This window comes from Equus caballus, chromosome 19, assembly GCF_041296265.1.
Source record: "Equus caballus isolate H_3958 breed thoroughbred chromosome 19, TB-T2T, whole genome shotgun sequence".
In the NCBI taxonomy this organism is placed as follows: domain Eukaryota; kingdom Metazoa; phylum Chordata; class Mammalia; order Perissodactyla; family Equidae; genus Equus; species Equus caballus.
This window is the reverse complement of record NC_091702.1, coordinates 12,320,603-12,348,596: the sequence shown is the minus strand read 5'-3', so window position 1 is coordinate 12,348,596 and position 27,994 is coordinate 12,320,603. Positions and strand designations below refer to the sequence as shown.

At 44.8% G+C, this 27,994-nt stretch overlaps 1 protein-coding gene across 10 annotated transcripts in view; it reads right to left on the bottom strand.

Annotated features, from left to right (window-relative positions):
* Positions 1 to 1,133: 1,133 nt before the first annotated feature.
* Positions 1,134 to 27,994, bottom strand: part of PPM1L (protein phosphatase, Mg2+/Mn2+ dependent 1L) — a 257,331-nt gene continuing 230,470 nt past the window's right edge. For all 10 annotated transcript variants that reach the window (XM_023623235.2, XM_070243200.1, XM_070243194.1 and 7 more), the window contains exons 3-4: positions 9,795 to 9,956; positions 1,134 to 6,629 (exon numbers count right to left, since the gene is read on the bottom strand). In XM_023623235.2, coding sequence (XP_023479003.1) covers positions 6,283 to 6,629; positions 9,795 to 9,956 — 509 coding nt within the window. In that variant the 3' untranslated portion in view covers positions 1,134 to 6,282. The remainder of the gene's footprint in view (positions 6,630 to 9,794; positions 9,957 to 27,994) is intronic.

Sequence of the window (27,994 nt, the reverse complement as noted above, 5' to 3'; positions counted from 1 at the left end):
TGTAATATAATGTCACTTTTCTTAATGTAAAACATTTCATTTTATATTCTCCTTTGACTTTATAATTTCTTAAAAATGCTTTTCTTTACGTTCTGACTTAGACCACACTGGAAATTAATTTTGCAGTTTTTGGTGAGGAGATTGGCCTGCGTTAACACCTGTTGCCAATCTTCCTTTTTCCCTCCCCAGAGCCCCGGTACATAGTTGTATGTCCTAATTGTAGATCATTCTAGTTCCTCTGCGTGGGATGCTGCCACGTGGCTTGATGATCAGTACACAGGTCTGCGCCCAGGATCCGAACTGGTGACCCCTGGCCGAGGAAGCGGAGCGCACCAAATTAACCCTCAGCCATGGGGCCGGCCCCAAATTCTGCATTTCGTTATTAAAAAATGTTCTAAACTATTTTTCTTAAATGTGGTTCTGCCTGTGCCATCAGCCCTATGAAAAGGAAGCTTTAAAATTCTGCCTTCAGTAACATGTAAGCACTACTCCAGAGGGGCAGCCCGTGTCTGAATAGGGGAAAGGCGGGGGCAGCCACCTTCCACTGATCTGTGCTGGCGTCAGCGACCACCGTTAAATAGACGTGGGCATGCGAAAGGTCTGACCCGCCAATTCTGATAACCTAAGTTTTCATTTTTCACGTCGCGGCATCCCCAGAGCTCCTCCCCCGCAATTCCTTGACTATCTTCTACCTCTGCTTCCGCATGAATGCAGTTTCAACTATGCCTTGTCTGACTGATAGAGAAATATGCTGAGACAATGCATGATGCCGCACGTAACCTCTGAACTTCCCCATGACAGAAGGCGATGCGAGAGGGTGGCCGGTCCCTCCAGAGGCAGTGAGCCACCAGGGCAGATCGTCCTGCCCCTCCCTCATCACCATCTGCCACCAGAGCCTTCCCAGGAACCCGCCTGTGCCCAGAGCTGGGGACCCTTGAGGTTTCTGAGATGAATTTGGATTTGGCAAATGTCAGAGGGGACTTTGTGGTTAAATACTGCCAGACTAGAGAACTTACAGGGAACCACCATCTCTAAACAGAATCTACGCCTTTGCGGCTTGCTTGCTTTTAGGTGGAGTTTTGAATTGTGAAAATGCCTGTGACGGTTTGTTAAAATGAACAGCTACTACGTGCTCTCTTCAAGGTCCTTAGCTTGGATTTATTAAAATGATGGTACAGATGGTGGGGTGGTTATTACCAAACACATAAAAATCATCATAATCAACCCTTGGTTAAATAGTTTGCAGCTTAACAGTGGTAAAAATAAAAAATAATGGACAAAGCATCAACGTTATTAAGAATTAGCAAAGAAGTTTACATATTAGAAAACACTTCAGAAGCACATACCTAACGGAAGCCCTGTGGTGTCAACGGTTGCTTGCCCTTCAAAATCTGCCACCTAGCCTAAGTGACTTTACTTTCAGTTTTTTACTATTTTGGATAATGTCCAGAGGGCAAGTATATATTAAATAGGATTTTAAGTTAATGATTTTACTCTAAATTCCCTTTGTACCATGTTTTCAACTAGATTTGTTTCATTCGTTATTTTGGGGTTCTCGCTCACAGCTTCCCAAACAACCCCCCAGGCTGAGTGATGAGCAGGGAGCGGGAGTCAAGCCTCGCATGTCAGGCAAGAGGTAACTTGCCAAACTCAATTAGTCCATAAAATGTGAAAGGTGGGACCACGCGGGATGGGAGTTTAGAACGAAAGAGCTTTGATTTCAAATCATTTCATTGAATCTGGAAAGAATGACAGAGGAAAGAGAGTAAGTGTTAATAGTTTACATTTCCATTATTATACAATGGATACATAATTTTAAAAATCTACTTAAAATTTAAAAAATGAATTAAAACCAAATATGCCTTTTCCCTCTTTCCTATTATTTTCAATTATTTTCTTCACTCTCACATAGTGATGAAATGTAAAAATATTTACTTCGATTCAATCTTGGAATGAATTTGAGAAAGCCCTAGCTATGGCACGGCTCTTGCTTATTATTACTCACATAAGAGGGGAGACGGCGTTTAGAGCTTCAAGCTGGATTGCTGGGCTCCTGCGTCCACGTGAGGCCGATGGGCAAACTAAATCATACTCTTTCCCACCACGGCTTTCACAGCAATCGGCCTCTTAGTGAAAGGCTCAGTGCTTCTCACTTGCACGCTGTGCTGCTACTATCAAGAGTCACAGTGAATGAGAAAACAGTAACGTTGCCATACGCCAGAATTTCCCAAAGTGGGGCGGATGGAACACGAGCTCCTGTCACTAGGTGTCACTCAAAAAAGTTTCTGTGGTCATATTAATCTGGAAAACACTGAGCTAACTGAAATGACATTTGTGATGTGTTTTTTCCCTCTTTAGGACCTTTAAATTAGAATTTTCACTGTGCTTATATGCATGAACTTTCTAAGATAATATGTTTCCCAAAGTCATTGACCCTGGAACTCTATATTTGGAGGAAAGAGCATCTTTAGAACTTGTGTTCTGTGGAACACACTTTGGGGAACACTGGATTCTATCACTCCTGCGGTGTTCAGCCAACTAGCTCAAAAAGTCTAGATATCAACAATTTAATCCAGAGGCAATTAAATAGGCCCCAGCATGGCATCTAACAGTCATGTCATTTCTGCAGAGCTGGGTCAAGAATGCTGGTGTGACAAGCTAAGGCAGTTTTGGGGGAATATTAAGGGAAGATCAGTTTAATGATGGGTCAAAAGGAGGAAGAAAATTTCTGAAATCATTGGAAAATAAAGCTTTACCCAGAGTATGTATTCCTATACTTTCAAATGAAATGTTGCCCTTTCTAAACCTTCTGCATTGACACAGTTGCAAGAGTTAGACTTGGCAGCTGAGAGGAAAACAATCGGGAAGATCCAGGTGTGCCTGGCAAAGGAAAAAGGGAGCCCTGCCTTTGTGAATCCCTCATGTATTAATAACCAGATTCCCCAGGGATCAATTCAACAGTGTAATCAGTTTCCTAGAATCACTTCAGATAGAACTGAAACGCAATGCTGTTTGCACAAAATGTACGCGGGTTGAATGTTCGTTACAGGTGTATGAGATTAGGCCTGTTTTAAACTACCCAGATTTCATAAGCTCCTTCACTCTATAAAATGCTCTCTGTAATATTCTTGTTCCATAGACAAGATTCAAGAGGCCAGAACCTTGATTCACAGCGAGGAATCACCAGTAGCCACTGGTGACCAGTAACGTCTTCACACGGGTCAGTCACGCCATATTAGAACAGGACTTCAGAGTTAAGTGCCTTGGGCAAGTTGGCCACATAAAATAAATGCAGGTCTTGGGAACTAGCTTTGGAGTTTCCACATAAGTACTGTTTATTCCTTTGATTAGAGAATTGCAAATACAATGAATTTTTTAAAAGATTTTCCTGCCTCCCCCCCTCCCCGCTAAATCCCAACCTATTTTAAGAGTCCACATTACCGGGGAGCAGTAGCAGCAGCGCAGTGCATTATGAGGACCTGGGCTGGCATCCTGCTGGGGGCTCATGAGCACGGCCTGTTCTTTCCCAGCTTCACTTCTAAAAGACTGTAAAATCATCCCCAAATTTGGCACCATGGGGGCTATTGGCAACTTGAACTCAGGTGAGGGAGTCTAGGTAGCCTCAGGCGACAATTCCAAAGCTTTGGCAGTGCTGTCTAGGGAAGCCTCAGAGGCAGTCTTCTCAAATCATTGTCCCTACAGCCAGACTCCACCTGCCCGAGGCCACAGAACAGGGCAGTGGCCTGCGCTCAGGGCACTGAGCTGAGGCCTGCAGACCGACAGCTGGACGAGGGGCAGGGAGAAGGCCCAGGGGGACAGGGGAAGACAGCAGAGGACTCGGACTTTAGACCTAACTACTAATCAACTCTACTTCTCAAACTTCTATCGTCAAAAAATCTACAAGCCAAAGTGGGAGGAAAAGAGGCAGAAAGGGACTAGGAAATACCCACAGTACTTGGTTAAAGTCAGAAATGGATTAATTCTACAAAGCAAAATTTAGAAGATGCCTGTGAACCTGAACTAGAGGGAAAGTCACACGCCCCTGCACTCAGCACCGTCTGTTAAGACATTTTGCAGGGTAAATAAACACTAATTTACTAATTTAGTAGCTTTGCTTTTTCAACTTCACCAGAACATTACTATTTTCATTTTAGACAATAACATTCATCACAGGAATTTAAAAATGTCTTTCCCTTCTTATGGATTTTGGGGTTAAGTTAAAAATGAAGAAGGAAAATGACTGTGTACCATGAAATGCTGAGGCTGCTTAGTCCTGAACGTCAGTTAGATGTGGGGTTTGGTAACTCCCCGAGTCAGGATGTCCTGAATCCCCAGGAACACTCAGGCCACCAGGCTTGACTGTCCCATTACTGATCACAACCCCTATGTTCCCCACATTCCCTCCCAACCCCCACCCCAAATGACACATCCCAATGTTCAGTGTCTTTCAACAAACACTTCAATCTAAAATGGTGGCAGGTATCTTGTCTAGAACATTCTATGGCTAAAAAAATAAATAACCAGGGTTCTAATTCTAATATTGGAAATCCTAATGTTACAGTTTACAAAAGTAAGCAAAGTTCTTGGGAAATCATTGTTAACTCTCATTACAATCAAACAAAATTAAGTGCTTGGAGGAATCTAAACAGACTGCGGTCCTCGGCAGCCACAACGGAAGCTTTTCATCCTCTCGAGTTCTCTCCTGGAAGCTGCTTCTGGAAAGCTCCACAGCTGAAGAAGGGCAGGGGAGGGACAGCATGGGCAGGAGGCGGCCAGTGAATGGGGCCTTCAAGAAGGCCTAACGACAAATGCCCACCCCAAAACCAGGAGGACACCCCGGCATTTCAGACAAGGGAGCTGGGAATGCAAAGAAAATCTTGTTTGGCTGTTTGAGCCACTTCAGTCAGGCAAACAGGCTGACCCAGCATTTCTGTCAATTAACTGCTAAAATACTGAGATTGGAAACATGACTTTGGTGATAGGAAATGGAGAGCAGCAAGCCTGGCCCCAAGATAACTCTGGGGGGCTTAACAGTACAGGTTCAAGCTTGAGTTCCAACCCACTCTGCCGCACTGAGCGCAGGGCAGGAGCAGGGGAAGCTGCCCGGGGCCGCGGGAAATCTGCGACCAACAGTTAAAGGCTGCGGCCCGTCCGCTGCAAGAGCAGCACATCCCAGCAGTTCACCACTAAATTCCAACCTGCGCTGGGCACTGGCCTCGGCGGCAAGGAACAAACCTGCAGCTCCCGGCCACTGCTCCCCAGATCACTGCTCGAGAGACACTCGAAAGCTGCTGGGCTAGGAGAAAACACCCTGCACGAAAACTGGCAGCTGGAGCTCGGCGCAGGGGTCACCTCGCCAGCTTTCTATCCCAGTGCAAAGAGCAGACTTCCCAAGGGGCACTGGGACTTATTCAGCCATTATTTTCCTCTATCTGCCCTTAAAGATGGAAGGGATTGTGGTATAGTGATTTGCTTTTTTCATTTCCTCTAATAGGTTTCTTGGTAACGAAAGACAAAACTCATGGTGTCTGGAGGTGAAGTTAACAGCAGCCTCGTCTAAGGTGAGGGTAAGCCAAAGGTTAAGGTCATGCACAGTTAGGATAAACGCGCAAAGACTGGTCGGGTGGTACACAAAGTCTATTTAACTAATAAAGGGAGGGAGGGAAAAAGGTTATTTCTGCTGTGCAGGCAGCTCTCATCCTCCCCGCTTCCTTCAGTCTCCAAGAGAGGCTGCGGAATAATAAACCATCCCAAATCTGTCTGAGCTGCTGCTGAGCAGAAAACCTGGGCTCGGGCAGACAGAGCATCCTCAGACAGCTGCTTCTCGGCAAGGGCGCTGCCACACAGGCCCCAACTCACAGGTGACCTGTGGCCTGTCTCCCACAGCTCTGGGAGCCTGCCCTGCTCACTGCTCCAAAGAGAGGACACAAAGTCTGATGCCGAGAAGGCCCTGTAAGGGATCTTGAACAGAATCTTAAAATAGAGACTATATGGCACATATGCCAATCACTTCATACATGTGCATCTACAGCTAGATATTTATATATTTGGAACATTGGATGAAAGAGCTGGGAAAATATGAAGAAACCATTTTCCAGCCTCTCAACTACATTGGCCAAGAGCACCCTCTGTTCATCACTGCATACAGACCTAAGGCTGCCAGGGAGGGGGCCCATGTCTGGGATGGATGATCCTACTGCAACTCCCACACCTTGCACTACATTAAAAGAGATCAGTGTGTTGAAAGTCCTTTAGTCTAAGGCAGCTGAGACCCCAAAGGGTTCACTGCTCTTCTGTTTTGCTGCTATTCCTGAACTTCACCACCATGACTGTTATATTGTCAGGGCAGCCTCTGTAAAATGACTGCAAAACTATGCTCTTGGCCCCAAAGTGAGGTTCATCCAAGCGCTCCTTGATGAATCGGACAGCTTCTTCATTGCTGAAAGCATCCCAGAGGCCATCTGATGCCAAGATCATGAACTCAGGCTGGAGCTTGTCCAGGTCAAAGGTTAGGATATCTGGGTCTGGGATGACCACGTTGAGGTTTTTCAGTGGATAATCCCCCAGGGATCGAGACATGGCCAGGATTCCCTGGACCCTCCAGGAGCCATTGAAACTGATGAAACCTCCTGGAAAGAGAAAATGAACCTATTAGCTTGACCAACTGAGATCTCACCCACCTGGTAGAGTTCCAGTGTGTGTACAAAAGCCTGAGCCCACCCGCACACTGCAAGAAGGAGCAGCATGCCGGCCGCATGGCTGGGGGCCTCACGCGACAGCAACAGATCCTCATGCCCTTATCCTTGGCATCTTAAAGAGCTTCAAGAATATATCAATAAGAATATTGAGGCTAGGAGACACGTATGGGTGAGGGCATCAGTTCTAACTCAACAATACCTTGGCAGCTCAGTGACGGACAGTGGGGGGGCACTAGGGTGGGAGTTCGAGGAGAGTGGCAAAGGAGTGCTGAAAGGCAGGGGGATGGGCATTGGAGACAACCACCAGGGTACCTCATTTAGCTGGAGGCTGCCCCTGGGTGTGACCATGTAGATCCCAAAACCGCTCCCCAAATAGAATCAGATTAAAGAACGGCATATTCTAGCACAGCGGTTAAAGGCTCAGGCTCTGGGTCAGACTGCTTGGATTTGATTCTCGGCTCTATCACTTGTAGTTAGGTGTGACTTTGGAGGAGAAACTCTCTCTCATCCTGGGTTTCCCTGGCTGCAAAATGGGGATAATAATGGTACCTATTCCGCTGAATCGTTGCAAGAAAAAAAGTTATTCCAAATAAAAACTTAGCACAGTGCCTGGCTATAATATGCACTTTCAACATTATCTATTATTATTTTTTTCTTTAAGGGAGCTAGAACTTCCATCATTCACATATTATTTGTCAGATATTTATTAAATATATACTCCATGTAAGGCCCTTTGTAGGCTATAAAGTTATACAAGATCCAGACCTTTCTCTAAAGAAGCAGACAGTCTGGCAGGAGGGAGAAACCACATGTATTCACAGCTGCGGGCACAAAGCAGTCTGCTTCCGGGGAGGCTGGTACCCCTAAATGCTGTAGGTGGAGAGCAGGGATGATTTCTGGCTGTGATGATCAGGGAGGAGTGAGCATTGAAGCTGGGCTTTGAATGACAGGGAGCACTTCCATGGGCAGAGATGTATGAGAACATTCCAGGAATGTGGTCTGGTGGCAAGAGCAAGGCTCTGGAGCCAGGCTGTCCTGCGTCTCAGTTCTGGTCTCATCATTCACTAGCTGTGTGTCTTTGGGCACACAGGCCTCTCTGAGGCACCATTTTGTTGGGTGTAAAATGAGGATAACATTACCAACCTCAGAAGGAAGGTAAAGAGAAAGCATACTTGTAAAGCGCGAGGCTTGGCTCCCAGCACAGAGTGAGCACACAGTGTATGGCAGCTGATATCACTGTTGTTGGAAACAGCAAAAGGGGTGGAGGCAGGACCAATGTGTATGTGGCCCAGACTGGTTGCAGTGTATTGTCATGCTGAGTAGGAAGGGGACAGAAATCCTGAAAGGAAGGCTGAGGTCAGAGAAAATACACATAAAAAATAAAATCAATCTTTGTCCCTTAAGCTTTGCTATAAAATACAGCCTTGACACAGCAGGTTAGGTTGACCTCCTTGGAGAGGGAGTTCAAATTTGCTTCTGCAAAGAATGACTGCAGGGCAGGGTGTGGCAGGGAAGAGGAGGGAGGCAGAGATGGGAGTGACATTCCAGAAGAGAGTGCTGGATGCTCAGAGGACACTTGCAGGTGTATCACAGACTCATCCCTGCCTACGCTCACACAGAGCAGGCTAACTGTATCTGAAGTCCAGGCCCACAGCCGACTCACGGGGACATGGTGACTTCCCACAGAAGCAGCCAGCGTATTTTGCTCATCCTGCTTGCTGCCCATCAAAGCTTGACGGATGCTCCTAAAACATCATTTGTCTCATCCCATCAACTGAAAACCTGACCAAAGCTTTCACCAAAAATTATTCTGCATCTCAAGCAGTCACTGAAGCAGGAGGTTATAATAAAATTCAACACTTTTTGACTCAAAAGTCCAGCTTTCTACTGCGAAAAGGCAATGTTGATTAGGACAGAAGCTGACCATAGAGACTGAGTCAACAGGTGGCAGGGACCCAGCCTGGTCAGAGCCCCAGGGGCACGAGCTCCCCTGGCAGCTGGGCCTGGTGTGTGGTGGGTGTGCGGAGCCTCCAGGCTGCAGCCTTCAGTCTGGGGAGGGGCAGGAGGGTCCTAGAAATGACCCCCCCAGAGGATCCCCTCCCAGAGGATCGTGCAAATGTAATCATCAACTGTTAACCTTCCTTCAAGTCCTCTCCCAATGCCGCCTTAATGAGGCCCGCACTCACCACCCTAATTATAATGGCACCCGACACTCCTCGTTCCTTTACCTGCTTTACGTAGCTCCACAGCAGTTACCACCTCGGAATATACTGGATAATTCACTTATTTTATTGTTAATGTCTGTCTACTCCATTCCCCACCCCCATCCCAATTCCAGAATGTAACTTTGTATCCCCAAGCCCCTGGATGTTGAAAAAACGAATGAAAAAGGCACCCTCTACCCTCTGGAATATTAATTTATGCCAGGCTCTGAGTCAGGTGCTGCGAGTAGAGAGATGAACAGACCAAGCGCCTGCCCTCAAAGAGCTCACAGTTGGGAAGGCAAGGCAGATGAGAGAGCCAGGCATGTCCATATGCTGTGAAAGAGGGCTCAAGAGGCCCACTAGGATGCTAGGGAAAGACTGAGGGGACCTAACCCAGACTGGGGGCTCTGCACAGGGCGACAGGAAAGCCTTCCAAAAAAGCACTCCCTTAAACTGAGTCTTAAAGACCAAGTAACTGTTAGCCACTAGACAGTGGGGATGCACTTGCAAAGGCACACCAGTATCAGAGACATGGGTCTTTCTGGGGACTGGTTAGGAGTGTGGTGTGGCTTGAGGGAAGCAGAGTATGGCAAGAGGCAGGAATGAGGCAGAAGGCAGGGGCCCAAAGGTCTCATTAGCCTTCAAACTAATAAAGGGCTATTTTTAGCCCTTCTGGAATCTTTGGCTAGGAAGAAGGGCAAATTCAGTGGCCCCTGATTTGACAGGAGATGTTACGAAGCGCGGTCTCAGCCCCCTCAGCAGCACCCAGTGATGCATCTGCTAATCACTGGGTAACTGCACCCCCTGCCCTCTGCCCCCTAGGGTCATCCAGACGAGCAGCCTGGCACGGAACAGGACGGCAGCCCATCCTCAGAGGCCTTCACAAGCTCACCAGCTCTCTTGATCCTCTTTCTTTCCTTCAGTTGGTAAGGCTTGTGATCGTGAGACAAAGGAATGGCATTCCCGTCCTTGTCACACAGGACCCCTCTCGAGTCACCCACGTTGGCCACGGTGAGGTCTTTATCTGATAGGAGGGCAATCAAACATGTTGTACCTGAAAAATCGAAGAAAGAGGCAATGTGGGAGGTCAGCAATGCTTTGAGGTTAGGCTGCGTCTGTGGTTACTGGTTTCTTCAGTCATTAAAACCACTCCTGCTGGGTGAGAATGTGACTGCAGCCGCCCCGGGAATGACGGCTGTTCACTTCAACGACACTGATGGAATCCGACAGACAATTTTCTTAACCATGTTACAGTGTCACTGAAATAGGCTAGGATAACACCATCATTTCCCAAATCATTTTGTCTCTGCTGCTCTTAATTAAAACACATATCACATTTAAAAGGATTAGGAGAGAATCAAAATCAGTTTGAAGCTTCAGACAACTGATACATATTTTCTGCTTCTCGTCGGTGCTGAGTTTCTGGGAAGTCGAAGGTGAAAGTGGGAAGGATGGGAGTTGGGTGGGCACCTCAGCTGGAGAGCCTGGAAGAGCCAGTAAATGACAGATGCCAACAGCCAGACCCTATGGAGCCACTGGGAGCTGTGAAGGGGCTGTTATACAAACTTGCCTACGTAACGTCTGACAGCAAAGACTGGTCACAACCAGCTCAGCTCCAGGGTGGCAGGGGGGGACTACAAACATAGAAGCAGAGAAACCTACCTGGAAGACAGAAATGAGGCCTAGGTAGACAGGAGGTGGGGCTGGGAGGTCAGAGTCAGGAGGGGAGCAAGACGAAGACCTGCCTGCCTGGAACCCACACGAGACCCAGAAGGACACGCGCTCCTCAAACCCTCCCTGGAGTGAGAGTGCACACAAGCACGCAGAGTGGGCCGGCCGCTCCATGTGGAGACTGCCCTCAGGACCCACCTCGTGCCCTCTGTCCACCGTGTCCCCCCATCCCCACCCCAACAGAGCCACTGAGTACACAAATACCCGCTGAAATGCACCTTACATTCCTGCTTCAAACTGACAACACTTTTACTTGCTAAAACTATTTATCAGTTAGTCTTCTTTAATATTTCCCTCCTCATTAAGAAGGTCATGTTCCGTAACAGAATGTAAACTGCACCTAAACAGCTCTTTAATCTTCACAGAAAACAAAAAAGACTGAATTCTTAAACAGACATAAAGAATAAATACAGTTCAATATCATGAGCAAGGAGAATAATTAGCATACTCAGTTATTATAGTTTTTCTTCTTTGAGGAAGATTAGCCCTGACCTAACATCTGCCACCAATTCTCCTCATTTTTTTTGCTGAGGAAGATTGGTCCTGAGTTACTATCCATGCCCATCTTCCTCTACTTTATATGTGGGACATCTGCCACAGCATGGCTTGATGAGCAGTGCGTAGGTCTGCACCCAGGATCTGAACCGGGGAACCCCGGACTGCTGAAGTAGAGTGTGTGAACGTAACTGCTGCACCACCAGGCCAGCCCCCAGTTATTGTAATTTTGTTTGAAATTAAGACAAAAACTTAAACCTGTTTAACTCAAAATTGCCTTGATCAGAAATGGAAACACATGAAATGTTGGTTAACTTAAGATTTCTGATACGTAAAGTCTTGTGAAAGAAAAAGAAAAAGACATCTTAGAGATTACCAAAGCAAATCACAGATCTTTTACCTAAAAAAAAATCTGTAAGAATGACAATGTTAATACAAGAACATTCATACGATTAGAAATTATTCTGTTCTCGGTATTAGTTGCATTTTGATCTTCAACCACCTCACTGTGTCCTCAAGCATCTGATTGGGTGAACTCGGCTAACACAGAGCACAACTACTCCTATAAGGCGCATTCTTAGAGTGTGAATGAAAGGTGAAACAGGGGCGTATCTCTAGATAACTCTTGGAGCTGTCTCTCTGTGGGGCCCTCTTCCCTCTCACTCTGCACACTCTGCCAGAACACGTTCCTGACCTTGGCTCCCACCACCCTCTAAGTCTACGCCACTAGCTGACTGGCACTCCTGAGGTCCATATTGCTGTCTAGTAGGTGTTTCCATTTGCCTGTACTGCATGGGATCCAGGGAAAGGCTATGGGGTCCCATGTGAGGGAAGTGGAGGGATCTACCTGGCTGAGCTATAGGCCCCTGCCCTACTCCCATTTCAGCCATGGCACCTCTACATCCATGGTTAGCAGTATTGAACTGCATGTAAGTTTTTTTTGCTTGAGGAAGGTTAGCCCTGAGCTAACATCTGTGCCAGTCTTCCTCTACTTTATATGTGGGATGCTGCACACGGCTGACGAGTGGAGTAGGCCCACACCCAGGATCCGGACCTGTGAACCTGGGCCGCCGAAGCGGAGCACACGAACCTACTGTAGGTTAAATAATCTTTGACCCATTAGACTAATAGCTTCTTTTAGGGCCAGGGTGATGCCTTACTCATTGCTGTTTTTTGTTTTTATTAGAAAGTCCTTTAAAACAAAGTACTTCTTATTAATACTCATTGCTGTATTCTTATAATAGTGCTTTGCACACGGCACAGACTCCTTATGCTGGGGAGGGGTAAGGATTGGGGTGGCGGTGAGAAAAGTGGGGGTGCTTTTCAATTTACAACTTGTACTAATTGTAGTATCTGGACAAGTCACACCTTTGTACTGTGCAAATATATATACTCTAACCGTGTAAGTAAAGAGACACTTATTTTTTAAAAAAATATTAACAGGGTTATCTAGGTGATGGGATTTTAGACCACTTTATTTTCTTCTTTATGCTTTTCAGTATTAAGATGAATTTAACATGTTATTTAAAACCACAATTTATTCACAACATTTCTGGAGCACATCCACTGCATGAAGCAAAGTATGCAAGATATAAAACAGAAAAACAGAATCGACAATCGTAGTAGTAGGACGGCACAGGTAGAAAAAAGGCCCAGAGGAACAGCAGTGACAATGATCACAGCAGCACTGTCCACAGTGGAAGATTCAGACTCGACCATCAGCGACCATTTACCCATCAGTGACTCGGTGACAGACAAGTGAGCTTCAGCTGCCTTTAGGCTCCCGCTGCACAGCCTCACCTCATCCCTGAGCAGGACCATCCACAATGCCTACTCGCAGCAGAACACCCTGCCCTGGGAGCCATCAAAACACACCCTGCACCCTCACACCCACTGCCCCCTCTTTCTGCAGGCACACAGCCATGATTTAAAAGCGGGAGTCATGAGAATCCTTATTGTATGAGAGTTCACCCTACTGCAGCATTTTCTTATAAGTGACCCTGCAGCTCCCTGTTTTCTTGGGGTGGAGGTGGCAAGCTGGGCAGAGTGGAGAGAGCTGGGTGGAATGAACATCTGAGGTGCCTTGCTTCATACCGCACGTGGACACCCTCCCATCCGTGTCACGCTGCTCGTGCTAACAGTGACTCCCTCTGTGACATACAGTCTTTTGTAAGAGAGTAAGGGAGGTGCCGGCCCCGTGGCCGAGTGGTTAAGCTCAGGTGCTCTGCTGCGGTGGCCCAGGGGTTCGCTGGTTCAGATCCTGGGCGCGGACATGGCGCCGCTCGTCAGGCCATGTTGAGGCGGCGTCCCACATGCCACAAATAGAAGGACCTAGAACTAGGATATACAACTATGTACTGGGGGGCGTTGGGAAGAAGAAGAAGGAAAAAATAAAAAGAGAGAGTAAAGGAAGGTGCCGGTTTTTTTTCTTTAGGAAAGAGAGAAAGAAATTGGGGGTGGGGAGAGAAGGGGTGACAAAGGATAAGGAAGGGAAGAGGGACATGGGGGAAAAGCACACACACAGACAAAGAGAGACAGAGAGACAGGATTTCAGTGAAGGTGTTACAACAGCCTAAAGGCCATTCCTTATACACAGCATAGGAGACTCAACACATTTATAGGATGAGGAGAAACAGGTTTATCTTGTAAAGGTTTGACAATGAATGTTAGTTCAATAACACAATTTCAGGGCCTAGATGACATCAGGGCCTGGTAACTGACAGAAATTATATTGGTGTGCAACATATTGGAAAAAGAGCAGGCACAGCCAGTCATTAAGACAAGGATCACGGGGATGATAGGATCCCTGTCAGCAGGGCTGCCAGCCCGCCCCCAGCCCCAGCACTGTGAGGAGCCTGAAGCACAGCCAAAGAGCCGGGCAGCCGGCAGATAAGGCTCCCCGGCCCCCATCCTCTGTCAGCACAATCTCTAAGTTCGCCCAAGTCTGACCTCCTTAGAGCTTGTTCACCAGTCTTGTAATAGGTAATGCCACTGTGGGGCAGACCTGTCAGGGACGATCCGTTGTCTGGAAAACTAGAGTGAGCTTTCCTTCTTTATTCCTTTTCACTCATCTATTGCCCGAGTCCGTGCACCTCCTGCTGTACATTTTCCTGGAGGCAGGCCCTCCTCAGAGTTATGTCAGCGAGCGTGGCTGGGCTGGGAGAAAGGAGAATTACCTGACACACTAGTCTAACTCTGTGCAAGCTAGTGAATTAATACTAATGAACCATTCCTACCATGAATCAACAGCTCCACAGTAATGAGTCTTGTAGGAAGAGTTTCAAAGTTATTTTATGCTATGAGCGCCTTGAATGGAAAGTGACTGGAAAGAGATCTATGTGTGCACAGAGACAAGCACGGGCCAAATTAGGGGAGCTACGATATGCTGACCATTCACTATGTGTCAGGCACTATGCTCAGTCCTTGGCATATGTACTTTCTTTAATCCTGACAGCCTCTGAGGTACTATTATCCCCATTTTACAGATGATATAACTGAGATTAAGGGATTAGCCCAAGGTCACGCAGCTAGTGAGGGCAGACCCACCCAGTGGGTTGCCAGAGCGTGGCTTTCAACCTTGCAGTAGGCTGTCACTGGCCTGTATTTAATGTTTTTGTGCAAATCAGAGAAAGGTATCTCTTCCTTAGGATACTTCACTACCACCTCCACAAAGTGGCCACGATACGTACTCAAATTGGCAGTGACTACGTACTCAAATTGGCAGTGACCGCAGTGTGAATGGTGCCTCCTAGAGCTGTGCGGTCAAACGTGCACGATACCGGCAACCCTGCTTGGAGGCCCTACCCTGCCCCCACCCGCCCCAGGAAGAAAGATGCCACAGAGAGGGTCACTCAATGAGGAACTTCAGCCCAACAGCACACTGGAGGGTTTCTACAGCACACAGAGACTGGTGGCAGCTCTAAAGCCCACGCCGGAAGAGTGAGATAGCGACAGCAACACACCAGAGGCCCCATGTGAGTGTGACCAATAACACATCAGAGCCTTCTTCCATCAAGACCTGAAGGCCTGGGACAGCCTCTCTTTGTGGGCTTCCCAACAGAGGAGCGGGGTGGGACACTCCCATGGACACAGGCAGGCTTATGTGAGTTCCCCAGACTGGGCACGGACAGACGGCCCCCTACAAATGGCACCTCTTTCGGTCTTCCTTTGCAACCGAAGCTGCCTCAATTTCCCCTCACCACATGCTGGAGGGCAGAGTGGGAGGAAAAACATTTTGTGAGAAGAAGGTCTTTAAAAATTATAATTTTCTTTTCCTCTCTCAGATATTTGCATAAGCAAAAATATCAGCCACTGAGTTTGACATTGGCTGAACGTAAGGTAGTCAAACTTGATGACAAATTCTATTATCTTAAACCCTGATGCTATGTAGTTTAATTCTAGATTTAGGTATACTTGGGCTCTTCCTCAGCACACATATAGAAATTAATAAAATGACTAGAAGAAATCACAAACAGTGCATGAGTGCCAGAAAGGTCTTCTCCACAAACGAAGTGTGCCACCCTAAATAAGAAAAACAATCGATTAATGGGGGGTGGGGGGTGAGGTCATAATTCAGGCTTTTAGAATGTGATGAAGTATTCATTTAATTTTCCCACTTCACCAGAGTTAAGATGTGTCCTCCAATGCTATTGAACACCATTTTGAAATTGAAATGTTCTTCAACTTCACATTTCAACTGCTATAATAACAACATTTATTTCACACTTGATTGTGGCCTGTGGACACCCTTCTAATCTTTCTTCAGTTAAGAATGAACACGTTAAAGAGAGTCACCTCCTACTGAACTGGTCACACGCACTGGGGAGTCTCAGAAAACCACAGCAGGTCCTTGGTGCAGGAGCCGCCATCTGTACTCGGGGCATGACGACTTTGAGGTACAAGGAAGCAGACAAGCTTTTGTGATGCTCATTAACAGACATAACTATTGCTGACATTTAGTTCAGATGGTAGCATGCTACTGAAATTAATTTATAATGACATAATTACAACCTGGATTCTAAGGCCAGTATCTTTTAGTGGTAAATAAAATTAATTTCATGGTTCTTTGATTCTTTCTACATAAACCAGGGATGCACTGGGTATAATTTTTCATGTCTTCATACTATTCGAGAATTCTTCAGTGAGATATTTTACTTCTCTTTAGGGTTCCCAGCAAATTACAAGTACAGTCTCTGCTTCTTTATGAATGCTATGGGAGTGGGGTATAATAGGAACTTCTAAAATTGAGCTCTATTAAAAGGGGCATTTGCTTTTTAATAAAAGGCTCAGAGGAGAAAGAAAGAGAGAGAAAAGGGAAGAAGGCTGGAAACAAGAGGCGCAGCCTGATGCATTTGGTGCTTAACAAAGAATTACACTTTCTTCGACCTTTTTTCTCAGGGTAGAATCAACCCTCTTCCCTATTGTTTCAATTAAAAACAAACCTAGTCTCTGAGGTTATTAAGTTATCTTTATTTAAATTACCATACAGCTATAAACCTATTTACATATGCACGTGTTGGAAGGACGACCTGTGGAGATATTAATTGAAGTTCCTGCCCCTTGAGTGTACATAACTCTCCGTCACTCAGTCTGAGGCCCTCGCTGTCCCAGGGAAGACTAGGATTGCTCTGGCTGAAGAGCAAAGAGAAAGAAGTAGTCATGTTTACCTTTTGAGATGCAAGGAGACTGTGGAAACTCACAAAAACAATGTTCTCAAGAGAAAAGTCTTTTTGAGCATTCATCAGCCCAGTTCTGCACTGAACCACAGGCAGAAGATGGAGCAGCGAGTTTTCCTGCCCATGAGTCTTCTCTTCCTGCTCCCCCTGACAAGTGAGGCTGGCCAGGCAGAGGGCCGTGTTGTGGGGTGCAGGAGATGGAGGGAAGACAAACAGGAAAACAAGAGGGAGTCTTTGATGTGTGGATTTCCAAGAATTATATGGAGATCAAAGCACAGAAGACCCAGACCTCGCTCTCCAGGGCACAGCCCAAAAGACCATTATACCTTTGCCCCAGTCTGGAGAAGCCATGGATGAAAGAGAAGCTCACTCGGACAGCCTACTGTGAAGCAAAGAGAACAGCAGAGAACTGCTGGGCTTCCCTGAGAGAGGAATGGCAACTCAGGGGCTTGCGAGCCTTCCAACCTCAGGTCCTGGAGACCTTGCGTCATGCCAGCAGGTGCCAGGACAGTAACACTCACCCTGGAGAAAAGGGGGATGAAAACATAAACTCAACTTGGTATTTACACATAAAAATCTGAGAAAAATCAGAAAATTATGGAATATACTTGGAAGAGAATACAGCAAGATTTTAGTATCAGGTCCAATATAACTCAAAATCTAAGTTACATTCAGTTCTAGAGAAATAAATTAAGTTACATTTCTACATGTGTTCATTTTGTAGCTATGAAATGTGTGTGTGTGTGTGTGTCTGTCTATCTATCTATCCATCTATCTATTGCATGTTGCACATTTTAAATTTTACCCTGGCCTAGAAACTATGAAATTTAATTTTAAAAATGCTATAGCCAGTACCAATACTGTTTGAAACTAAACGTGACTTCCCTGGCCACTGAGTTAGCACATCCATATTACTGAAGAATTCCAGCTGGAAGGAGAAATAATTTCCAAAGCCAAATTTGCGCTTGCGAAGCATGCCACTGGCAGGTTCTACAGTTACACACAAATTATTTCCAGATGATCTTCTCCATCCAAACAGAACACAGTCATTTATATCCTCATTTAAAGGAACAAAATAAAGGTTGTACAATTACATTCATTTGGGATAAATAAATAAAACCAAATCTGATTTTGGGGCCATTTGATCCAATAATCATTAACTCTTCAGCTTGATTTGGGCTCAGTGGACTACAAAACTCACTCTAAAGCTATGTCTTCAGGAAGACTGCTGCCCCAAGGATCTGATAAAATTCTGACTTTAATTCCATCTGGCCCATCTGGAAACATACCGAAAAGTGATATCCTATCTATACATCTACAGCTGAGAAAATACAACCATGTTACTTCATGAAAATGAATAACATTTTCTCCTCTCTCCATCTCATACCTCTATCTCCTGTACTTAATAAAAATGTAAGATTAGGGGTGGTGTGTGTGTGCGCATGTGCGCGCGCAGGCTGACTAAACAGTCTTATGTTTTTCGTTCCCTCACTTAGTGCCTACTGTGTGCAAATTACTAGGCTTGGTGCTGGGACAATAAAGATGAAGAAGATAGAGTCCTCAGCCCCAAGGTGCTTACTGCCTAATGGCGAGATGGAACCAGACACTTACGAGTCCAGCGTGGTAAAAGCTATGACAGCGCTGAGAGCCTGGGTGTGCGGATGGGGATGATGGCAGAGAGGGGGCTGGGCTCAGTCTAGGGAGAGGGAGATGGTGGGTGGTGGGGAGGACCACTGGGAGGAAGTGAGACCGCAACTCTCTTGAAGATACAATAGGGTAAGAAATTCGCACAGCCTAATATGGTTCTTGGCACAAAGGAGGAGGTAAATAAAGACTCTGTAGAATAAGAATGAATGAAAGCAGCAGCTTTTTAAAAGGGATTTCTTTATATTTCACTTGCAAAACAAAGAATAGAACAAACACTTGTTAATACTCTTTGACCCAGTAATGCCAATCCTTGGAATTTCTTCCAAAGGAAACAATCAGACGTTCCTTCATGAACAAGGATTGACCTCACAGAACTAATTAAAACAGCAAGACAACGGAAATAACCAAGATGGAGTAGATATAATATGCATCATGAAATATCCAAATAATAAGGCATCATATGAGTATTAAATACAGTGTTTCTGGAGAATATATATTGTCATGGGAAAGTGCTCATAAGTGAAAAATGGAATAAAACTGTACATAAATTTTTTAAAATATATTTAATTAATTAATTTATTTCGAGGAAGATTAGCCCTGAGCTAACTAGTGCCAATCCTCCTCTTTTTGCTGAGGAAGACTGGCCCTGAGCTAACATCTGTGCCCATCTTCCTCTACTTTATATGTGGGATGCCTGCCACAGCATGGCTTGACAAGCGGTGTGTAGGTCTGCACCCGGGATCTGAACTGGTGAACCCCAGGCTGCCGAAGTGGAACGTGCAAACTTAACCACTGTGCCACCAGGCTGGCCCCTAATTTAAATTTTTTGAAAAAGACTTTTCTGAATTTTCCCAAATTTCCTACATTTAATGTGACTATTTATAGTAATTATTTCACTTTTACCAAATTCAGTGCTTTTTACTTTCATGTTCCTTGATGTCAGGCATCTTTTTCCTTCTTACTCAGGGTCTTCTGCCATGGTCTACAATGATGACTAGATTTTTCACTGACTTGTTTTACTTTCCTCACTGAACCAACTTGCCATTTCAATAACAAGACTGAGGCTATGCAAGTGAAATACTGATAAACCTTATTGCCTCCCCTGTTTCCATTTTGGCCAATGCAGTTCCAGAGAGAGGGAACAGTGTCAGGGGGAATGCTAGGTGCCAGGCTCATCATGAGTAGGACTCAGAAAGCTCTGGGTTTGCTGACACCACACTTTGGTGACACCATAACACCACACAATTTGATGCTGCTGCCCAGAAAGCAGTAAGGGATGATGACAGAGGGTGGAAGCCACCAGGAACAGGCTGATTCCGACACACTTGCTGCACAGGAAGCCTTGACCAGGGAAAGCCAGTTCTCCAAAGCAGAAGGTAGTGAGTCTCTTCCTGCTACAGGCCATTGCTGAGTGGGTGTCACATTGTAGGAGGTGAGTGTGATGGGGGCAGGGGCAGGAGACAAAGCAGGAAGAATTACAGGATGCCAGTATCTCAAGCCACGAAGGGAAATGTCATTAACTAAACAAGCTACAATGGGCCAGGCACTCTGCACACTGCTTGCTGCTCACAAATACCTGACCTCTGTTAGTTTCACAGAAATCCTGCAAGGTGTATATTATTATTATTATCGTTATCATCATCATCATCATCCCTCCATTCTACAGGTAAGGAACAAGAAACTCCTCAACGTCACATAGCTTTTGAGTGGGAAAGCTGGAATTTGAAACCAGGTCTGACACCCTCAATCAGGCTTTTAAAATCTGTGGCAAGGAAGCAGTCAGCTTTGGCAGCAAATTGCTTTATTTAAGGATTCTTTAAAGTTTATATTTGCTTCCACTAAAGAACAATGGAGGACAACATACAATCTAGATAGTCAGAGAAATCTTTCTGGTACAGTGTGCACATAATATATAAAGAGTTTTTAAGAATTGCTTTTTAAGTCATAGCTGACTTGGAAGATAAATATATGATTTTCTTCTAGGCCAGGAACAATAAGAAAGTAAAAAGCCCAAGAAATAAGTGAGGGAGAGGAGCTGATCAGCTTGGAAACAGCCTCAGACACACCCTCTCCCAGGTTCCCGATGCTGAGTCACTTTGGAAGGAGCTCTGGGCATCCAGAAGGTAATGTGCGGAGTGCACTGGAGAGAGTTCAATAGTCTTCAGAATTTGAAAAGTGCTATCAAATACTTCTTCCAATGACCCTGAGGGATATTATTAATTTCCATTTATCAGATAAGGCAACAGGCACAGGGACTAAGACCTGCAGTGGAACCAAGACTTGAGCTGCACCTCCCTAGAACTCGGGCATATTCCAGGCTGCTAGCCTGAGCCTCTGCTGAATACAACCTAAACGCTCATATTTTCCAAGTGGGAAAGAAAGCCTTAGCTGTTAGAGGCCCAAGGGTTTAAATGGACACTTAAGGCATGAGCTTCCTGCACATGCTGATAAAGGAGCTGCCAGGTTAGTTAAGAATGAAGGGGACTCTATAATTAAATGGGGACCACTGTGCTCTAAGTAGGTCTAAATCCCCTCTTGACCCCCAACTGTTTCATCTGTGACCTGCAGGAGACATCTTTCGACCTGAAAAATAAGAACACTTGAAGGGGCAGACGCTCCACTCAACGCCGCTCTGAGGATCCCCGGAAGTACTCCTCTGGGCGACAGGTGAGAAGTGAAGCTTCTCACAGCCCCGCTGCCCTTGTGGAGCTACCCCAAGTTGAACTGACCTCTGAAGGTAGTTATTTCACTTGTCAGCAGTCTATTTTCCTGGCAAACGTAATGAAGTCAACCTCCAACTTGAATAGGAAACAAGGTTTTTAAACATTAAGGATAATTCACATAAATGAATTTTGTTCAGGGCTCCACCAGGAGAATGTTTCTCTCTACCTATTTTACTTCTTGGAGTTCCGTTCCTGAATAAGCTAAAAGTTTGCAGCAGCCTCACTCACACAGAGCTGGTACTGGGCTACAGACAGGGCAAAAGTGCTAGGCAGCAGGGATCCGGGGTGGGAGGGCACCTCAGCACATCATTTCCGTGTTGGTCTGGCCTCACACAGCCCCTGAGGGAGCTACAACCCCCAGGGCAGCACTGTCCTTGACTTGCTGGGCTCCTGCCATTCTGGCCACAAAAAGGTTCTGCCTGAGCTATTCATGATGCTTATATAGCCTCTGAACTCATCGCTAGCTAGTCTGGAGGCTAAAGTTAGTCACTCGTTTAGCAGGCTTTTAATAAGCACTTTCTGCTATGCTAGGCATTCTAATAGGAGCTAGGGACTCAGAAACAAAAGGTGTAGTCCCTAAGTGAAGAAGTCACAGTTTTAATGGGATGCCAGAGGGGAGAGAATAGAAAAACAATTCTATTGTGGTTAAAGTTGAGAGAGGCAAGCAGTGGTATGAGGAGGAGATATCTGAGCTGAGTTTTGACTGATGAATATGAGTTAGCCAAACAAAGTTGGTGAGGAGAAAGGCTTGGATTGCGTGTGTGTGTGTGTGTGTATTGGGGGGAGTTGAATAAATATATGAATGAAAGGGGATTATTTTTTCTGTTCCATACTTGAGAAAGATTTTTTTAAATTTTTGGTGAGGAAGATTGGCCCTGGGCTAACATCTGTGCCTATCTTCCTCCACTTTGTATATGGGACGCTGCCACAGCATGGCTTGATGAGTGGTGTGTAGGTTTGTGCCCAGGATCTGAACCCACATATCCTGGGTCACCAAAGTGGAGCATGCAAACTTAACCACTATGTCACCAGGCAGGCCCTGAGAAAGATTTTTTTTTTTTGAGGACGATTAGCCCTGAGCTAACATCTGCCACCAATCCTCCTTTTTTTGCTGAGGAAGACTGGCCCTGAGCTAACATCTGTGCCCATCCTCCTCTACTTTATATGTGGGATGTCTGCTGCAGCATGGCCTGACAAGGGGTGTTAGGTCCACACCTGGGATCTGAACTGGTGAACCCTGGGCCACCGAAGCAGAATGTGTGAACTTAACAGCTACACCACTGGGCTGGCCCCCTGAGAAAGATCTTTAAAGATATTCTTTTAATTTGATGATAACTACAACATCTGATTTACCATGAGTCCAAATATATGCCAAACCTCAATATGGAAATTACTGACATTAAGAAATGTCAAAGCTCTTAAACACTACCGAGTTGCAAATATGAATACAGATTCACACACTATTTAAGAAAATTGTGCCAAGAAAGAAAACATGAAAAAGAACCAAATTCCTAACCCGACTTTAGAATGTTCACAAATCGTCCACATGAAATCTTCTTGCTTAATTAACAGTAAGTGCTTTGACCACATGCTGCAGCGCTGAACTGCAGCACTGTAGAGAGTAAATTATTGTACTTGATTTTCTCTTGCTCTATCTTCAGTTCTCATGTTTAACCTTACAGGGAGTTAGTGAACAGTGCTCTTGCCTGCTAGCAAATTTAGACTAAAGTGCAAAGGGAAATCCCCAGCCTTAAGGCTCTTAAATTAACACATGTTCACGTGTTACATCAGTCCCTTGTTCCAATGGCTGACTGACAGCCAGCTGAGGAGTTTAAAAGATGGGAAGGAGTGTTTTAGAACTACTTAAGAATTAAATCTCTAAGGCTACAATTTAGAAATAATTATAAAATTATGTATGGTACTTAAAAATTCTGATTAAAAATGCTGAACTTTCACTCCTTGAAAGAAATATCTTAATGTAAAGAAGAAAGTAAAGGGTTATTCAGAGATAAAAGAGTGTACTATTTCATTAAGACCAAGCAATTGGCCAGCTAATCCTTTTCAAAGCATGACTATGAATCTGGCAAACTCCTGTGGCCTTAAAGAGGGTATACAAATGGAATAACCCATCTTAGACCCAACCCTGGTAGATTTCCATAGGGCGTGTATGCTGCCTGCGATCCAGCACTACCTTTCCAGAAGTCAACTTTGAAAGATCCAAAGGCCTGTGGAAATGAGACTTTAGCATTTATATTGGAGAAGTGTACTTACGTCAGGCTCCACTTTGATCAGCAGATGGGAAGCAGGTTCATCCAATGCTTTCTACTTAAATTTGCTAAATGGTAGAAGCTAGGGATTATAATTTAAAATATGTTGAGGTGTGAGTTTCATAAAATACCAGAGAAATTGAACATTGGACATTCCAATACTAGAATAGCTTCGGACAAAAAAAATACACGCTGCCCCAGCAGTCAGCCTGCTTTCTAACGGGGCAGAGCACTGAGAACCTGGGTCATTTTTCCAGAAGGAGAGTCCCCAGGGCTATTTCTTCCTTAATTGGTGAGAGGCAGAACCACTGAAGAAAACGGGAGAATTTTCACGTGATTTTCAGACTACTGAAGAGGAGAGACTGGATTATAATATAAGCTAAGGAGATATGCTTACAACAACAAATGAAAAACATGTCAGGATGGAGTCAACTTTGCTTTTTAAAGAAAAATAACACTATTGACTACACTTATTGTTATATGCAACCTATAACTAGCCCTCTGCTGTATATTTCTATGAGGCAATGTGACCTCATCTCTTAATGAAGAAATGGACATAAGATAAATTCATCATAACTGCAGCTTAAAACAACAAACATTTATTATCGCACATAATTTCTAAGGGTCAAGAATCCTGCAACAGCTCAGCTGGCTGGTTGTACCTCAGGGTCTCTCGTGAGGTTGCAGTCAAGCTGTTCAGTCACCTCAAAACTCTACTAGGGGAGGGTATGCTTCCAAGCTCATTCACATGGCTTTTGGCAGGCTTCAGTTCCTCTGCCTTGGTCTCTCCACTGGGTGTTCAAGTGACCTGATGACAAGGCAGCTGAGTTCCCGCTCCCCAGGGCTGCCTCACAATAGCAGCTGGCTTCCCCCGGAGCAAGTGATTCAAGAGACAAAGGGAGAGCAAGAGAGCACAACCGAAACAGCAGCCACAGTCTTTTTATGACCTAATATCAGAAGTGACATCCTGTCACTTCTGCAATCTTCATTCACTAGAATGGTGTCACCAAGTTCAGGCCACACTCAAAGGGAGAGGAATTAAGCTCTACCTCTTGATGGAAGAAGTATCAAAGAATACGTGGACATATCTTTAAAGCCATCTCAGTAAATGTTTGCTAATGGTTACCAGAGTCAGATAATCTGGGCTAGCAAAGCACAGATCAGAATATCAATGATTTTTGAATACTGTCCTTTTAGGATTCAAAACTGGGGAGCTTCCTAGAGAACTAATCTTCATTAGATGAAGAAATATAGTCACAGGGGATTTCATGGTGGCAACTTTAATTCTTGGCAGGAAAAATGGGCTTGTCACATATCTTTTTAGCCTTAATGGGAATCCCTTAAAATCATGGATCTCTGATCTTGAAGTGCCCTTGAATTTGAAGTATTAAATACAAGTGTAATTCCCTGACTGGTGATCAGAGGTTGATGATGACTAGCCAGGAGACTGAAGGTAACATTAAAAAGGAAGAAAAAATAGATAAATATGAAGGAATGTGTACTCTGCAACAAAAACTCTCCCACAGCTCTGCCATGTTGTGAAGAGCACCTGACTTGGCTTAACCAAACTCTATGACACTATATGTAAAACTCTCCATTTACTGAAACATAACCACAATACATTTTTGAGCACCTACTCTGTACCAGGCATTGTTCTAAGTGCTTTACACACATTAATTCATATAATCCTCACAGCAACTCTATTAATAATACTCTCATTATTCCCATCTTACAGATGGAGGAACTAAGACACAAAGGGGTTGAGTAATTTGCCCAAGGTCACATAGGTATTAAAGAGAGAAGATGAGACTTGAACCCAGGCACCCTGGATCCAAGGTCCAGGCTATTAACTTCTACAGGGCCTGATCTTCTGTACTTAACCCCAAAACTTTAGATTCTGGTTTCTCCCTATACTATTCCATAAATACACTTACAATCGGCCATTCCCCAGAGGTGAAATAAAGATATGTCAAATCAGTAAGTATAACCTACACAAAGGATGATCAGGGAAGATCTATGCTATCTCCACTGAGTTGGATAATTAATGCTGCCCCCAAAGTGGTTCTGTATTTAAGATAGAATAGGTCAAAGTAGATTCTGATCTTCTCTTTCTTAGGAAATCTGAGCCACAGCTTGATTCAGACTTGCTGGTATACTGTTTCCTCTTTATATCTTTGGTGTCTTGTGCTGAAAATAAAAGAGGACATCACACATACAGCCTATGAACTGGACACTAAGAACTGGAGAACCATGAAATGTTGAAATCGGCAAGCTAGCTGGACTACCAGGACCCTTTCTGAGTATGTTAGGTTATAAATCAAAAAGCACTGCAAGAAAGATCTGACGTGTTCCAACCTGAAGGCTGTCCTGAAGATCACAAAATCCTCTATTAGGAATGGCTTGGAACGGGGAAAATTGGAACAATCTGTCGTGTCACTTTAACTCTAGTATTCCTAACAAGACTCACCATTTATACTCATCCATAACATGATTTTATTTAGTTGGGAAACAGACCAATCATTCTGACATGAGGTAGGTTTTAGCCTTATACTTCTCCCATTTGTGTCATTTTAATCTTGCATCTCCTATTCTTTTTATTCATTCTTTCAGCAAGTACTTCTATATCAAGAACAAAGAGAAGCTGTATCTCGCCTTCAAATATTGTTACACAAGCCCTCCACACTTTTGAATACATTCCAAACCACTTTCTAGAGACTTAAAAGCAATGGTTACTGCTCTCAAAATTAGGTCTTTCCTCTTTGGCCAACGAGCCCTGTACCACATAAACCATGAAAACTACATATTTTACATCAGGTTTGAGAGCTTCCTGCATTGCTTGCCACTTCCTTTACTTAGGTCAATTACCTATTTAATAAGCAGAAGCAAGCTTAGGCAAAACTGTCCAATGGCCCCATTTTGTCTCAAAGAATCTCATACTCTATCTCGTCCTGGGGAGTGGGCTAGGGGGCTGACTCCATCCCTTAGCATCCAATACTTTAAGGCTTTTCTGTCTACTGAGGCACTCTACTTGTGTCTGATCTTCACAAACAATGCTCCAAGCCTCCAAAATCTCCCACTTCTACCCCTTCCCTCTCTACCACCACCCCCTCATTAGGATTCCTATTTCCCTGGTTTGAGGATCCTAGGTGTTCGGTGAACACAATAACAGCAACTTGATCTATTAACACAAGGTCAGTATTCCGCAATGGTAGGAATGTCCCATGCAAGTAGGAGATATATATTTGAGTAAGGAAGTCTTTCCTAAGCTTTTCAGAGTTATCAGGTAGGTGATGACTAACTTCATTCATGTGTAAGGATAGCCCTTGTAATAAATTTTTGAGTCACTTTGAGTGTTCACACATTACTCAGGGGTGACCTATTGAATGATGGAGCAATGAACTAAGGTTAGGGTAGGATCTCTCTTTGAAATACTAGAATACCCAGCCCTAACAGGATACAATGGAGGCAGTTTCATTGCTGCCACTTATGGGGAAAAGAACTGGCTCCACTTTAACCATCTGGTTAAATCTACTATACTTAATACTATTACAAGGAAGTACTTTAAAAATTGGCCTCTTGTGTTCAAGTCCTAAAATAAAGTGGTCTGGGAGAAAATAGGAGGGGGGAAGGAGACAGAGGAGGAAAGGTCAGCTCTGTTAGACTTCACTCTCTCCTTCCCATTTCTCCCCCTAGGCAGAGGAAGACGCCACTGAAGCACCGTTGTTGCCTCATTTCATGTCCTGTGGCCCTACAGAAAAGCTGTTTGGGATTAAAAAGCACCATCAGCAGGTGAGCTAAATCGGCTGCACCCATATCACCCATAGACTATTGCTGTTGCTGCTTCAGGATGCAGAACACACGGCTGCCATCCAGAAGGGAAGAGCTGTTCCGCCAGAGTGTGATGGAAAGAACAGGAGCTTTAGATCAAACTATCTAGCCACACAGTCTAGCTACACGTCTTAGGCAAATGACCTAAGCTCTGTTGCTTTCAGCAATATATATTAAGGCCTAAGAAATTATCTGCCACATAGTCATTGCTCCAGGATTGTTTGTTCCCTGTGGTTTTCTTTCCGGATCAGTACAAAGTCACTATAACCCCTACCGCCAGCTTGTACCTGTGTTATCTTCCTGAACCTTCTACCTTAACTACACCTGACCTCTTGCCTGCTTAGACAGATAAAGGTCATCTGATGCTTCCTTCATAATTATCAGCAATACAATCTTCTGACCTGCCTGCATTTCTGGAGGAAGAGACCTTAGCTGTCATCTAGCCTGTGGTGGCAGCTTATAAAGGTAATAAAACAGCATGGGGTGAATCATTTGGGGTCTCCATTTTAAGATGGAGGGTGGGGAGCAGTCTTTAGGGTCAAGCCTACTTGCCTAAGATTTCTTTCTCCTTTTGTTCTCTTACTTAGAAGTCTGGTCTGACCTCCTGTTCCTTTTCTAAGGTCTAGTGGATTATACCAAGGGAATGGCCTCTGGAAAACTTCCTTTTTAGCTTAAGGGAAGTTGTTTCTAAGACTTGTGTTGTGATTAGAATATAGTAGGTACATC